Here is a 15,891-nt window from a genome sequence, read left to right as displayed (position 1 = left end):
AACCATGATGGTCCTCCTTCCAGTCATGCAGCATACGAGGATTTCAATGCTTGCCAATAAATCCAATGAAAATAATTGCACGGCTGTACCATCCATGATAATGAGAAAAATAAAAGAGTATTGACTGAAGATGTAATTGAACATTTTGCCAAAATATATGTAGTATATACATTGCCACAAGCATAGCTGAAAAGAAAAAAAAATAGTTTCCACATAAAATGAATCTTCATCTGCAATTAGATACATCTATTCATCAAGAAATAAATTTCAACAGTTCATGTCGGCGGAGATCGAACAGACAAATGACAGAAGTAGTCAAACATTTGATGTATAAGGCTTCTTCACAAGCAGCCATAAGAATGGGTATTCGATGAATGATTCTGATAGTTTCTTTTGGTACACAAGTCAAATGATATCACAAGTCTCAGATATTGAGAATAACATGACAAAGATGATAGAAACTTGAACAGATAGTAGCACAGAGAAGATTGTGGTGCTCATGGCAAAAGAATATTAAATAAAAAACACCAATCTGTGAAGCAATCTGCAAATTTCATGACCCAAAAAAACGCTTAATATCATATGTAGGATGCTTTGAAGCTTTTCATCTGTAACCATATCTTGCATGCCCAGATGATTGTGAGCATTGGCCAGGCACCATAAAAACAAGGCCCGTCCAAGATGAATGTATAACATGTTTGCTACCTTAAGAAGCTGAATACTGGAGTATCATCAGGAGGCTTCATTTAATCTGTTCTTGGACGATTGGAACCAGCTTTTTGGCGGCTATTGTACAGTGGCAACAGCGAACGAGACCCATGTTTCCTCCTACCATAACACCGCCAGTATACAAGCAGAACAAGAAGCAATACACCAATTGGAATTGCCCATCTGTTCCAGTATTGCAAATATAAAGATAAAAAGATCAGTGAAAAAGGTTGTTTAATATGGTAAGTAATCTGCAGTGTGATCAAAATGTCAGTTGAAACTATGACAAGAAATGGAGAAAGTCTTGCCTGTCCAAATCAAGAATAGGGCTATAAACTATAGTCTCCCATGTAGACACAATAATGTGCCAAGCAGGATTGTAATACAGTGATTCTGATGACCAGAACATTCTTGTGTATGTCTCCAAGAAGATGAACATCAGCCAACCAGAAATCTCCAACAAAATAAACTTGATGATAAATCGACCCACTATGGCCACAATAAGTGAGAAAGTCACCAACCAATTTGAGAGTCTTTGATTGTAGTCCTTGATGAAAAGGGACCGAGATTTTCCAAGCATCTGAAGAAAATCCAAAGTCATGATCAGAAACAATTCATTTGGTTCACTGACAAGATTACGAATCATCTGAAGAAGAGCCCAGAACGGTTTTTCTCAAGCAAACAATAATAGCAGTTAACCTGATTAGCTGATTTTCACATAGTAATTAGTTTAGATTATTACAACCTTGAACACATCTCTAACAGAAGGTGTCAGACATTAGTTAGAGAAACACGTCTCTAGTGAATCTTGATTGCATAATCTAATACAGATTATAAATGTCATAAAATGATAAAATCATACCAAAAATGTCGCAAACAAAAGAAAAAAAAAACAGAAACAAGTACATCCTCTTCTTATCCTCAAATACTCGTAACATCACAATTCACAAAGAATCACATAAATTCCTAAATTGAAGCATAGAAAGATCGTCAAACTTATAAATATAACAACCAAAGAATCCCTTGATTCATCACCTGCCAATTTTGATAGATCATAAGACAATTCTAAATTAGCACACTCTCAGAATACTTCTTAAGTATATACAACAAACAAAAAACTCACCAGGTTGAGTCAAAACTAAAATATTTGATATTCTCAAACTTAGGCCACCACTAAGTTTTAGTAATGACTTCCACATATCCTAATTCCTTATGCAAATGAATGAAATGCAACACAGAACACCTTCCTCGAACACAGTACTAGGAGCCCAGCTGCTAACCAAAATCACTAATAATGCAAAAAATCATTAGTATTCTACAATTCTAAATTTGTCTTGCATTGTCAAATGATCCTCTCTATATTTTGGGATGTCACCATCTTTTTATACCATGTGATCCTGCATAACAGCAAACTGGATGCCAGTGAACCACCTATCAACTGAATGCATAGTTTAGACCATAAGTACCCGGAAACTGGAATATTTTGGGTTGCGGTATGAAGTGTGGATACGCCAATTAGATGAACTTCATGGTAAGGTAAATGAGGGTGAGGTTGAAGTGGTTTCATTACTTCAGGTTGTCGCAAGGATGTGAGAAACCATAATACAACGAGCAACAAGCAAGAATTTAGCTGAAGAGGTGTTTATTTAAATAAAAAAGAAAAAGAACATGCTGCTATATGTGTCAACTGGCTGGACCTAGGCCCAATGCAAGTTGAATTAGCAGGACTCAGACCAGAGACTTGGTTGCTCAAACCAAGCCAGAGGATCTGGGTGGGACTGGTCCATTTATAGTTTACAACAGGGCAAGGCAAGATTTGAACTTCTGAGGATAAGACTGGGCCCGGCCGTTCAGGTTCATCAGCCTTGTGTCAAATCAACCCACTTCTTTTGGCACATAATTCAGCAGAAATGGTACTATCAGAAACAAATCTAAACACATTAACATATGCAACTAATGGAGCATCTAATACATATCCCTGCTGGCAATAAGATTATATCCAGTTAACGTAGCTCATAGCAAAGTATTTCAGAAGTGAAATAACATCATTTTCTTATGATAAGCTAATCCCACCAAATTCAGAATCTTCCTTTGAAGCATTGAAAAGACACCGTTATCTTTCCTTTAACACAATCTAATCACAGTCAATATTTCACCCATCAAATAAGAGGAAACTGATTGTAACAATTAGTCACAGGACATCTTACCTTCATCATCTTCTGCTTATATGTTTCTTTTGAAGGCCCAACACAGTCTCTTTCAAAAGTTTGATTGCACTGAAGAAAACCAGCATTGAATTTTGCCATGGAAGGAAGTCTCATGACTTGAAGGTGATCCATTTTATCCTCACACTCAGTGTATCTGGCTTCACACAATTTTGATGAGTGATATTCATTTGCCAGAAGGAATGTTTTATAAACCTGATAAGACAATTGTACAAGTAAGCACAAAGATAATTTCATAAGCATGAAAAATATCTAAACTGAATAAGAGCAGATATGGCCCATAAGCTACAGGTTCATATGCATTTGCTCAATGCAACACTATTGCCTGAACAGATTTCATAATCTCACTTTTAAAATTTATAAATGATGCAAAATAGACAAGTTATACTCATACTCAGATCTATATGAGAGCATGTTTTAACATCTTTTTTAGTATCTCAACCAAAAAGTCCAATTACAAACTCAAATTCCCTGGTCCAAGTGTTAGGCTCTTCTTTTCCTATCAAAAATCAATTGCAATCCTCTCAATTAGGAAGCAGGTTATAAACCTTTCAGATCTGAATTCAGTCACATATTAGTCTCCATTTAAGTAAATCACAGATCAAGACAAATATGAAAAGATATATTTTTAAATATCCTTGAACAGTTCATTTTCAAATTATATACTTCGTTTCCAGTCTGACTTCTCTTGGTAGTTTTTTTTTTCTCTGCAACCATCCATCTTCCAAAGCCACCTGAATTCCAGAACCTATTACAAAATTTTAAGGGTCAAAGATATTTCTAGCAGCTCTTCTACTGCACCACTAAGTATTAACCATAAGTTCAAGCAAAACATTTGCAATTCCAACTGCCTGTATTTGCCAATTTTTTCACCTATTTAGTCCCCTTATGTGAGTGAAGTGAAAAAATAATGCTGGCGTAGCTCTTGGAGAGCTCTGATTTAGTATGTCTATGCAAAACTTCTAGCATTGAACACATTGTTGCACCTTTTGTATCTCATCGTCAAGTTTTAGAACAGATCTTTCAGCATGATGCCGACCAAAATGTTGTTGATCAAACAACTTTTTTGCTTCAGCCTTTGATTCTTCATGAACTTCCTGCAGCCTGTTCTCTTGTACTGGTAGCCGCAAAATGTCCATCTGTTGACTGTATAATTTCAAACAATGGTCAAGAATCACCTTGTTAAATACTTCAACAATAGAACCTGTGGATGGAATTTCTCCATTATTCAGGGCGTCAAGAATCTGAAAAGAAACAATGGATGCAATAATTAGAGCTACTTATGATGCTCGATACTTCAAATTCAAGTTTAATGGTTTTAATTTGTGCATGAAAACCACATCAAGTATCCAAGCATAGGAACAGTAACAAACAGATAACTTGTGGAATGGACACAAATTCATGCAAAAGCACCTGCTCTAGGAAAGCTACAAAATCCTTTCCATTTAGAGGTTTTCCCTGGACAACTTTTGGACGTATAATGGTTGCAACAAGTTTTTTCAACTGATCCCTTCTTTTCACATACAACTGATCCAGCTCAGTGTCCTTCATATCGCAAAGTTTTGTCCTTTGAAGATGAGGCTGTCAGAAGTTTCAAGGCTCTTGTCAGATCATAAAGTAACAAATTGCAGGAAATGTATATTAGAGCATATGTTAACTTATAGAAGCATAAAAGAATAACTTCCAACGTCCAAGTGAGGGCAGCAAAACACAATGATGGCAGGTTCCACATTCCAATTCAAACAATAAACTATCAGAAAGTTAACTAATATACTATCAACTAATGACAATAACAACATAAGAAAAAAATAAAAGAGCTTTTAAGCCCATGAATGTTGCAAAAGCTAAGACACATGAAACATGGATACTTAAAAGAAAATTGAGTCCTCATCCATCTCCTCTCCTCCTTGTCCTCATCCCCTCCTCGTCTCCTCCTCCTCATCCCTTCATCATCTCCTCCTCCTCTCCTCGTCCTCCGCTTCTCCTTCTCATTCTCCTCCCCTCCCCTTCGAGTACTGCAGTATATACCAGCATAAATTGGTATGCCATGTGTACTAGACCCATGCTGGCCAGCCAGGGACAGGGATGGTTCTGGTATCCAAGATTGAGAACCATGATTCAGTGAATATGCAATCTTGCAGGCATCACAACATGTACCATGGAACAGAGTTACAGAATTACTAGAAAAATCTTGTTATTGTGTGTGCAACTGCACTTATGGCCCACATCACAACTGTGTAACAATTTCCATTAACTACTTAGATGATAATTCTTATAGTTAGCTATAAGGGCAAGTAAGCAAAAAATAATGCATTAACAAAATATCTATGATTTATACACAAAACCAAGTGTGATGAGCCTTTTAATAAAACAATCCTGGATTTAAGCACGTATGAAAACTAAGAATCTCAATTATCATTCAGAATATATTCATTTTTATTACTAAATAACCAATAATAATCTCAGATTTCACAATTGTTGAACACAGTCCACATTCCAGTAGCAACAGTAAAACCAAGTCCGTCTAGGCATAGCTGATGCCTGATCATATGCAATAAAACAACAAGACATGATGTCATCCAGAAACATTAACAAATAAGAGGCAATTAATGCTTATTGTAACAAAGTTTAACAATAAAAATGCCCTTTTATTAAGGAAATTAAATGGGCATACCAAAGAAGACTTCTGCAAAAGATCAAAATCTCCAAATTATATAATCATTGACTAAGATAAACTGTGATATTATCAACGATAACCAATGTTTACCTGTGGTAGGCTAAAGGCAGTACTATTGTCACCCATTATTGCTAAGGAATCTCGAATTTGGTTAACCTGATTCACCACATCAAAATGGATAGCAAAGGTTTTTAAGAAAACATAGGAGAGCTCACTAAACACAACTCTATTAAAAATGATATTAATGTTAACAAAAGAGCCAAGAGGCTTCAAAAGAGCAGGGAAGGACAATTTTCAAATATTGTTCATTTATACATAAAAGTAAGAATTAACAGTTGGACCATACCTGATCAATGTTTCTATCTCCTGAAACCATAAAAAATATTGAATATAAATACTAAGGTAACTTCATAAGATTCCCATAAATGGCAAATGAAAATGAAGTGACAATCAGATAAGACTGACCATTATTATTTGGTATGCGCCGAAGGGCTTCGTTCACCATTTCTTGAACAGACTTCCCTTCTGCATAATCAAAATATATAATTTTTAGTGAACTAGCCATGAAGAGATGGTAAAATTTTAATGCAGACATAAAAGGGATAAATGGCATCTCAATGTTCTGATAAATCAAAGTGCATTACTCAAAATTCTAGGTACATAACGTAACAAAAAAAGTTGAGAAACTCTGATTCACTTGGCACTGCAAAGTATCAACCACATCAACCAATGTATAATCTGCTGGACTACTTCAAATACAACATACATGTCAAATTACTATCAAACAAAATCCGAGATGTAAAAAGAACATTAAAATCAAATCACTTTAGTCATTAAAAATGTTAGAAGTTGTCCATGGATCAAAAGACCTTTTCAGGTTGCTTGACATGTTACTCTCTTATTATAACATTATATCGTAGATTATGTAAAATACTAGTTGTATATATACTTCTGCAAATGCTAACTAATACAGGGTGTCTCACTTTGCAAACCTAGGTAGTAGCACCTATTGTCTAAAAACTGTTTTGCAGAATCTTCTGTAGTCTCATATTCTTGGCAGAATCTTCCATTACATCATATTTTTTCTTTTCCAGTAACAGTTGTCCTGATGTTCTAGTCTATCTTTTGTTATGGTGGTTGTTGCTGTTGTTGCCTACTTGTTAGCCTTTTAAAACTTTTTGTCGATTACTAACATGTATTGTCACTATTACTTAAAACTATTTCAAGTAAACAGATAAGAAAATAAACTTACGCAGGAAATCTCGTTGGATAAGCCACAAGAGTTTAGCAGGCTCAAATGCAACATCTTGCCCCTGTATAAACACACCATATTGTGAATAACTACAAGTATATTTGGTTATCTAAACCACTAAGCACATAATATCAGTAGATTACCTTCACCCTGATCTCCATGAAGCAACAGATGAGCAAAATCCAGAAGTAATTAGAAAGGAAAAATCAACAAACTAACAATAACAAAATTTTTGCACTAACAGAATTCAAATTTAGACCTTCCATAAAATTCTTCTGCAATTTCAACAGCAAATGAGAGCCGAGATATATCAGCCTCGCGAATCTACAACATGAAACAGAAATTTGAAGAATAGAGATCATAAGTGGATAAAATCTCATCTAGCATAGAAAAAAGAAGTCGGTAGCACCAATTGTAGACTCATTAAATCCAGATAAATAACAAACCGTCTCAGGAAGATTATAAATGAGAACAGAGCTCATTACTGTAGCCAGCGCAAAGATCCTGTAGAAGTCAAGGACAAAGTTAACATGATTGTATTTTGTAGCAAAATTAATGATGTAAATTTTGGTATTACCTGTCATCATATACATTTGATTTGCCAACACTTTCAAATCCTTCTGTATCTAGGTACAATACAGATACTTTTGTTCCATCAATATCCAATTCCACCGGTGTTCCCCAAACCCAAATGCCTGTATCAAAAGACGCTTGCTTACTAAATACAAGATCTTGCAACAAACAAGAGAAATATTAAGAATAAATTACTAATGTTGACTAATGCAAGATTATAAGATATGGCTTGGTAATTACTGGAAAGGTAAATATTGAATAAATCAGTGTATATTGACCTTTGGTTTTGGTATCACGCATATGTCCAACCCCGAAACCTGCACATAAAAATTCATTTATATTCAATAAAAATGTTAACGTTAAGTAATTTGTCAAATTAAAGCAAGAACAATAAGAAATGCACCTTCATCACAAGAAAGGGAGAGAAGTTGGTTGAGAAGAAAGGATTTGCCTGAGCGATATGGACCAATAACCTGAGATAGAAATCATGGTTATTAAAAAATAAAGAGAGATTATGATAAGGGACTGATTAAAATGATGCTAATTGACAATTATATTGGGCAATATTACTACAGAACTAAATTTTCATAATGACTTAAAAAGTGTGAAGCCATATCCATTCAAGGATATTATTTGGTGATGAGCAAGAATGATGCAGAATAGATCAGTGATTTAAAAAGGTGCTCGGGCAAGGCGAGGCGAGGCCCGAGCACCGCGCTTCACTTCCAAGCGGCGCGCTTCAAAGAGGCGCCGCCTGGGCGCTCGCCCAAGCCCAGGCGCTGGGCGCTTCGGGCGAGCGCCTGGGTTAAACCAGGCGACCGAACCAGCGTTTTAGGTCTGGTTCGGTCTCCGATGCTTTAGTTGGTTCAATCGAACCAACTAAAGCACCGATATCAACTGTCGCTGCCCAACCCTAACCCTGCTCGTTGCCACCCCCGCTCCCGCTGCTCGTCGCTATCGCCGCTCCTGCTCCCGCTGCCGCTACCTCTTTTCTCAGTCAGCACCCCCTTACACTCCTCTTCCTTCTTCTCCTTCTGTATACTGTTAACAGTATACTAATAATAGTATTTGTATTTATTATATTAATAATATATTATTTTGATTTTGTATTTTAGATTTTAGATTTTCTTAATTTAATAACATATTTTTATTTAAAATTTTAAATAATTATATTTATTAATTATATTATATATTTTTATATCTTAGCGTCTCGCTTCGCTCGGGCGAGCACCTAGCACCTCAGGTGTTTTTGGACCTTGGCGCCTAGCGCTTTTTAAATCACTGGAATAGATTCAAGGAGAGGGATCATGTGAACTTACTGAAGAAGACTCCAACATGATAGGTAGTAAAAGAACTTTTGAGAGAAGAAATCATAGTTGCAAAATTTGAATCAAGATCGGGATAAGCTGGAGATGAATCAATGGAATTGGTGGGACCAGCAAGACCACATTGGTAGTGTTGGAATTGGCAAAAATATTATTTTAAAATAAAAATATAACTAAAATGTAGGGAAATTAATAAAAAAAAATATGACAATACGTTATCTCTATATAGCAATTATTTCTAAAATCATCCAAAGATAATAAGTTAATTGATTAAATCTATATAATAAGAAGAAATAAGCATTAAAAATACCCAAGAATATACTCGTGATAGAGCCCCAAAATGCTCACATAGTTGAAATGTATAAAATACTGTTCTCATCATGGCCCCTTCCTATCGCAGCCATAATCATAAATCACAAAATCAAAAAGAATGAACTTGTGTATGTGAATTTGAGTGAAAAAAGAATGTAACGATGCAATAAGCAGAACTAAAACTTGCATGACCCCATCCTCGCACACTGTAAATTGTGTGAGACCAAATCTATAAATCTCAAACATCTTATAATTTGCAACGGACTCGAGAGATAAACTTAGTGCTTACTGCGACAGCAGCAATAGGGGTAGTAATTCTTTGAATTGCCTCCAAACCCTCTCTTGCAAGACGCAGTTTAGTATGTTCCGAATCTGGCTCCACAATAGGAAACCTGCAAAACAGGTATCAAGCTAAGACCAAAGATAAAAGAACCGTTGGTCGGTTCCCTACTAAGTCAACCAAAAGGAAAGGTTAAATGTTGAGCAGTATAATCTTCCTTGGTGCAGTAAAATGGACTATTAGGCTTTATTCCCCGAGTTGCATAGGATATACATAATGCCCTTGTAATTATGATAGCATTTGCTATAATCGACAGGCACAGTCAGAAATCAGCTAAAAGATCTCATCATGCCGCATCAAAACCATTCTTTCCATCGATTCGCGCACACTACCCTAACGATTTCGCAAAACGAAAAACCATGAAAACAGATCACACTTACGCTCGGCGGAAATCCTCCGGGCCAGAAGAAGAAGCGGATGCGAAGGACCAAACCAAGATCACCACCCAAAACGCCAAGACCTGCAGGGACGCCTCCATCTCGTTCGTTCAACCTGCCGATCCCGGATCGCATCCAGCGAATCCCACCGAGCTCCCAGATCAGTAGAGCTGCCTCCACGAAAACCTCCAAGAGGAAATATATCCACCGGCTACGGCGGAGGCACCGCTTTCCCCTCTCGGTCTGGAGGTCGCTAAGCGAGTCTGCGATCGAAGTATTCCGAAAAGTTTGGGTTGGGGTTTCTTCCGAGAGAGAGGGATGTGATGACGCCTCCGGAGATCGAGAGATCGAGGTAGAGAGATGGAGAGAGAGAAGCATCGAGATTTGAACCGTTCTAATTCCAAATTAACCTTCCACCTGTTGAAACTTGGACTTCATCCAACGGCGATCTGCGCTTCAAGATTGGAGATTCTTACGATGAACGGTTGTAGATGCACCCGCTGCATTCATTTTAGGGCAGCTTCACGTCTCCCTCACAGAAATTACTGTGCACAGGACTCTGTCGTTACAGCTAATAATACTGTGCATTAGATGCCAATCAAGGTTGACTTGGTCAACCTAACCCTACTGGGAACTTGGAAATCACATTGATAACATGTTCACTATGCATAGCTCTCTGCCATCATAGTGGATGGACAAATTGACTTTGATAATTTATAGAAGGTAAATTATGTTTTATAATTGTTGAGGAGAAACTCTCTAAACGATTAGACGAGACGATTGATACGATACACTCGGAGGGAGTCTAGAGTTTCTCGATTCGATCTTTTCGATACTTAAATTAATTTTTGAGACCGTATAGAATATGGAAGATTTTGGGAGTGATATTTGACTTTTATACCTGATCGATTGAGGAAATCTTTTGTAATAACTTGAACATCCCTCCTTTTGTGCCTTGTCATAACAAGCTCGAATGATCTCCCATAAACTGTTATCCATGGAGATCGATATAGGGGATAGGCCTGAATAATCTGCCATGCACAATAATTCACAAGGGTCAATAGGATTAGACAAAATGATCTTATAATTTATCGAGATCAACATATCATAACCACCCTCGTATTATTGCTTAGCGAAGGTTGATTTGATCTTTTTTTCTTTTATACATATGATCACTTGATGGATTAAAATTAATTATCAAAATTTTTTCTATCTAGCATCAATTAGCTTAGATGATTTATTTAACTCTAAATCCGTCTTTCATTAATTTATTTATTTAACTCATAAAATGATACTTTTTTTTTAAGAGAGGTTATTTTTTATTTGCAAAAGCAATGTAATAAGAACATCAGTAAGTTAGTAATCTGATGAATGTGTTGAATAAACCAAATGTGATTTGGATCTTATTTTCTAATTTTCTTTGTAGAAGTGAAATAAATATGATCGACTAGAATTCAATTCACCAAGATAATCTCTATACTTTGCATGATAAAGAACCTCAAATGTGACTGTTATATATGTCTAAGGTTAGAAGAAATAGTCAAATCAACTGAAATAGAATATTCGATTGATATTGTTATATTATAAATCTCAACTCAAATAAATATTTTAGTTGATTGGATTCAAAAACTGAATAAAGACATAAAGTTGTTTTGAACATTCTTATTCTTCTTGTTATTTCTTTACAAAATGAGCACAAATAAATGGATGTATAATCAATAAATAAATAATAAAACCAAGTAAAAACTAAAGAATTAATTCAAGTAAATTAATTCCTTGCAATCAATAAAAGAAAGTTACATGTGCATTATGCTACACATATTCACAATGTACTTTTAAGTAGGTAAAATCATTATATACATGACATTAAAAATCATTATATACAATAACAGGTATATGCTATTCATCCAAATAGCAGCTTCCCTGATGGCATCAGTGACCGATCAAAGCCAAACAGACGGTCACGATCAAAACCCTACTCCCCACGTCGCTCCATATATAACAGCTGTAGTCCCAACCCCTCGTTGGCTTTCTTCCATCGATCTTGAAACCCTAACGCGGGCCTCGCCCAACCCGAGCCCCGGCCGCCACCTTCCTCGTCCAATGGCATCGGCCGCTGTCCGCCCCCTCGTCACCGTGCAGGCCCTCGAGGGCGACATGGCTACCGACGCGCCATCCGCCGTCCCCCTCCCCGACGTCCTCAAGGCCCCGATCCGCCCTGACGTCGTCCGCTTCGTTCATGCGAACCTGTCCAAGAACAGCCGCCAGCCCTACGCCATCTCCAAGCGCGCCGGGCACCAGACATCCGCCGAGTCCTGGGGCACCGGCCGCGCCGTCTCCCGAATCCCCCGCGTCCCCGGTGGAGGCACCCACCGCGCCGGCCAGGGTGCCTTCGGCAACATGTGCCGTGGCGGGCGCATGTTCGCCCCCACCAAGACCTGGCGCCGCTGGCACCGCCGCGTCAACATCAACATGCGCCGCTTCGCCGTCGCCTCCGCCCTCGCCGCGTCTGCCGTCCCTTCCCTCGTTCTCGCCCGTGGTCACCGCATCGAGTCCGTTCCCGAGCTCCCCCTCGTGGTCTCCGACTCCGTCGAGGGCGTGGAGAAGACTGCCTCCGCCATCAAGATCCTCAAGCAGATCGGTGCCCTCCCCGATGCTGAGAAGGCCAAGGACAGCCAGGGCATTCGCCCCGGGACGGGAAAGATGAGAAACCGTCGCTATATCTCGCGCAAGGGTCCCTTGATCGTCTACGGCACCGAGGGCTCCAAGATCGTTAAGGCTTTCCGTAACATTCCTGGCGTCGATGTGGCCAATGTGGAGCGCCTCAATCTTCTGAAGTTGGCACCGGGAGGCCACATCGGCAGGTTCATCATCTGGACCAAATCCGCCTTTGAGAAGCTGGACTCTGTGTTCGGTTCCTTCGACAAGCCATCTGAGAAGAAGAAGGGGTACGTGCTGCCGAGGTCCAAGATGCTGAATGCTGATCTCTCGAGGATTATAAACTCTGATGAGGTGCAGTCGGTGGTGCGACCGATCAAGAAGGAGGTGAAGAGGCACACTCTGAAGAAGAACCCGCTGAAGAATCTCTACACCCTTTTGAAGCTGAACCCCTATGCCAAGACCGCCAGGAGGATGGCTCTGCTCGCTGAGGCCCAGCGGGTCAAGGCCAAGAAGGAGAAGCTCGACGAGAAGAGGACCCAGCTCCCCAAGGTACTGCATTTTGCTGTCATTGTAGTGTTCTTGTTTATTCTATATGTGCTAATCAATCTATTTAGCAGTACTTATTATTATTTAATATAGTATCAGATTTTTGCTTCATTTGTTGATAATTGTTGCTCAATACTTTTTGAAAATATCATTTCTGTGTTTTTTTTCCTTTCATGCTGTCCATCTGCTAGGACCTTGCATTTGGTATGATCTAAAACAGTAGCAAGCTTCTCATCATTAGTTTTGACAATTAAACTACTATTTGACATCAGCGTTTAAGATGAAATTTATGGTCTGGATTAGAATTCGTGCGGCACATATAATGTTTGAAACTCTAAATACGTTCGTTTTTTCAAGCTGTGGTTAATTTCTGTGGAATAGTTCCTTGATTGCAATTATTGTTTGTCATGTCAAATCATGTTATTGTTTGTACAATTTTCGTTACTTAAAAGTTAAAATTGCATAACATGGTAAGATGTGCAAATACTATTACCCTTTATTAAAGCATGACCTGTTGTCACCAAGCCCACATGTATTTATTATTCCAAGACAAATATAGCCACTTGAGGGGTGGAACATTGTATGGGGAGTTATATTTTCGTTTATTCTTAGCTTACTGGCAACTTATTGTTACTAGCAATTAAATGCAAGTATTTAATGTAACTAGTTTATTTTACATAGTTTATCCTGTCATCAGCATGGCCTAGGATAGTCTTGTGCTTGATGGTGCAAAACCCTAACATGCAGGGTTAAGATGTTAGCTTCCTGTTCGTAGCTGAAGTCTAATAAACTATACATTAAGTTGTTAGTTGTAAGGTTGAAAGTATAAAGCACGCTAAATTTTCAATGATGCCGTAGAAGCATTATGTATGGTTTCTACTTGACAAAACGGAGAGTAGTGGATGGAAAGTAGTGTTTCTACTTGACAAAGGTTTAGTTACGATATTGTTGTCGTAGATGTCATTAATAAATCCTACCATGTAGCACCAGTGCTAAACCAGAGTGGCATACTCGATTGGGTGATCTTTAAACAATATCTTCTCTGTTTCTAATGTTGAGGCATCCAAGGATGCCTTTGTCAAGGAATATATCTACTCGAACAGGAGAAGGTTCAATAGAAGAGAGTTGCTTGTGGCCCAACCCTTTCTGAGATGAAGAGTATCAAAGAAATGTTATCTTATTCGGAGAACCTGTGTCCTTTGCAACGCACTAATGTGATTTTTTTTTTTTAAAATTTGTTCCAGGAGGAAGCTGCTGCGATCAAGGCTGCTGGTCGGGCGTGGTACAAGACTATGATCTCCGACAGTGACTATGCTGAGTTCGACAACTTCTCCAAGTGGCTTGGCGTGACACAGTGATCGATCATTGAGTGGTAAGAGGGAATTCTTTTAACCAATTTGGTTCAGGCATTGAGTAAGAACCTTGCATGGACATGTTTATGTTGTCATTTCAGAACCGTGCTTGCTTAGATAAACGAACAAATGTTTTGTTGAATGCAAGGATTGTTTATGTTCCTATTCTGTTTCTTCTCTCTGCCCATTGTTATTTTGTTACCTGCTAGTGTAGCTGGACTCTGCCTGACGACTGTTTCTACCCATTACCTCCACTTGATTTCGAAATGAAGTATTAGTAGGAGATTGGTACTTAATTAAACAGTGTAAGGTTCCCCCAGAAGATTCTCGCTACGAGAGGCATTGGATTAGATTTAAAGCTCAAAAACATGGGTCATATGTCTTCTGATTGAAACTTTAGCTCCATATTGTAGCCTTCGAGGCTCAGCTTTTGCTTCCCTGCAGCTTGTTCTGAAGGCTGAGGACGTGTGAATCCATTTGCCATCACATGTGAACAGGTTGTTGGTCCGAAGAAGGCTTAGGACTTTGAACAACTTCAAAGTTGATGATAATGATAGTACATAAACATCTAATCTTATGAACTGATCATTACTGTGGCATTACTCTGATACAGAACTAAATTGACATTATACATCAACTTCTAGTTATGATCGTACAGAAACATCATTCTCACATCGGATATATAAACTAAGTTGGGATTCCACTCTGCCTTCACCATCGAAATGTTTCATAAAATGATTCTCATCTAATTCTGAAAACTAATTTAATTATTAAAAGGATGCTCTCTAGAAAACATAGTAGATTGGTCATGTTGCACTTGTTTGGGTTAATTATAGATTATTCATTGTAGTTACGTCTCTTTAGTGTTTCAGTTCGTAGATTTAAAAGATTTATATTTAAATATTTATAGTTATAAAAGTTATATTTAAATGTCTATAGTTATAAAAGTGAAACATTTCACTTCATTTATTCTAACGTTCGTCGGCGTATCGACATAAGCGCAAAAACGATTAGCAAACAAAAAGGGAATTTTAACATTTCAGTTATGCTTTCGGTAGTGACAAACGATGGCGTCGTTGAAGTTCGCAGGTGGTTGTTGTGGATGAGGATAATGCAAATGTCGATATTCTACATTTGTATCGACGTCGCTCGGTAACTACGTCTGCATCAACGTAGATGCAGAGCGATGAAAGGATTACTCTACATTTGCATCGGCATCGATGCAAATGTAAAACGACGTCACTCTGTATCTGCATCGACCATAATAACGATACGAGGGTGGAGCCACTCTACATCCGCGTCAACAATGCTTGGCAACTACGTCAAAACTGACAATGTTATGATAAATAAAGTTAGATATTTCACTTTCATAACTATAAGAATTATAATGTAATTTTTTTAGATTTGAGGATCGAAATACTAAAGATATCTAACTACATAAGATAATATATAACCTTACTCCTGTTACAATTATCCATCACTATCGAAAAAATAATCAAAATAACCAAAATATTAAAATTATCTTTTTGCCCATCGTCGATTA

The 15,891-nt window shown here is 37.9% G+C and overlaps 1 protein-coding gene and 1 pseudogene across 1 annotated transcript; one reads left to right on the top strand and one right to left on the bottom strand.

Annotated features, from left to right (window-relative positions):
- Window positions 1–101: 101 nt before the first annotated feature.
- LOC135612088 (uncharacterized) lies at window positions 102–10,159 on the bottom strand (annotated as a pseudogene).
- Window positions 10,160–11,816: 1,657 nt separating this feature from the next.
- LOC135612087 (large ribosomal subunit protein uL4-like) lies at window positions 11,817–14,511 on the top strand. Its single transcript, XM_065107881.1, has 2 exons — window positions 11,817–12,999; window positions 14,241–14,511. The coding sequence occupies exons 1-2, from the start codon at window positions 11,893–11,895 to the stop codon at window positions 14,352–14,354; spliced, it is 1,221 nt and encodes a 406-aa protein (XP_064963953.1). The 5' UTR covers window positions 11,817–11,892; the 3' UTR covers window positions 14,355–14,511.
- Window positions 14,512–15,891: the final 1,380 nt, after the last annotated feature.

Source organism: Musa acuminata, chromosome BXJ2-5, assembly GCF_036884655.1.
Source record: "Musa acuminata AAA Group cultivar baxijiao chromosome BXJ2-5, Cavendish_Baxijiao_AAA, whole genome shotgun sequence".
Taxonomy (NCBI): Eukaryota; Viridiplantae; Streptophyta; class Magnoliopsida; order Zingiberales; family Musaceae; genus Musa; species Musa acuminata.
This window is presented reverse-complemented; position numbering and strand designations above follow the sequence as displayed.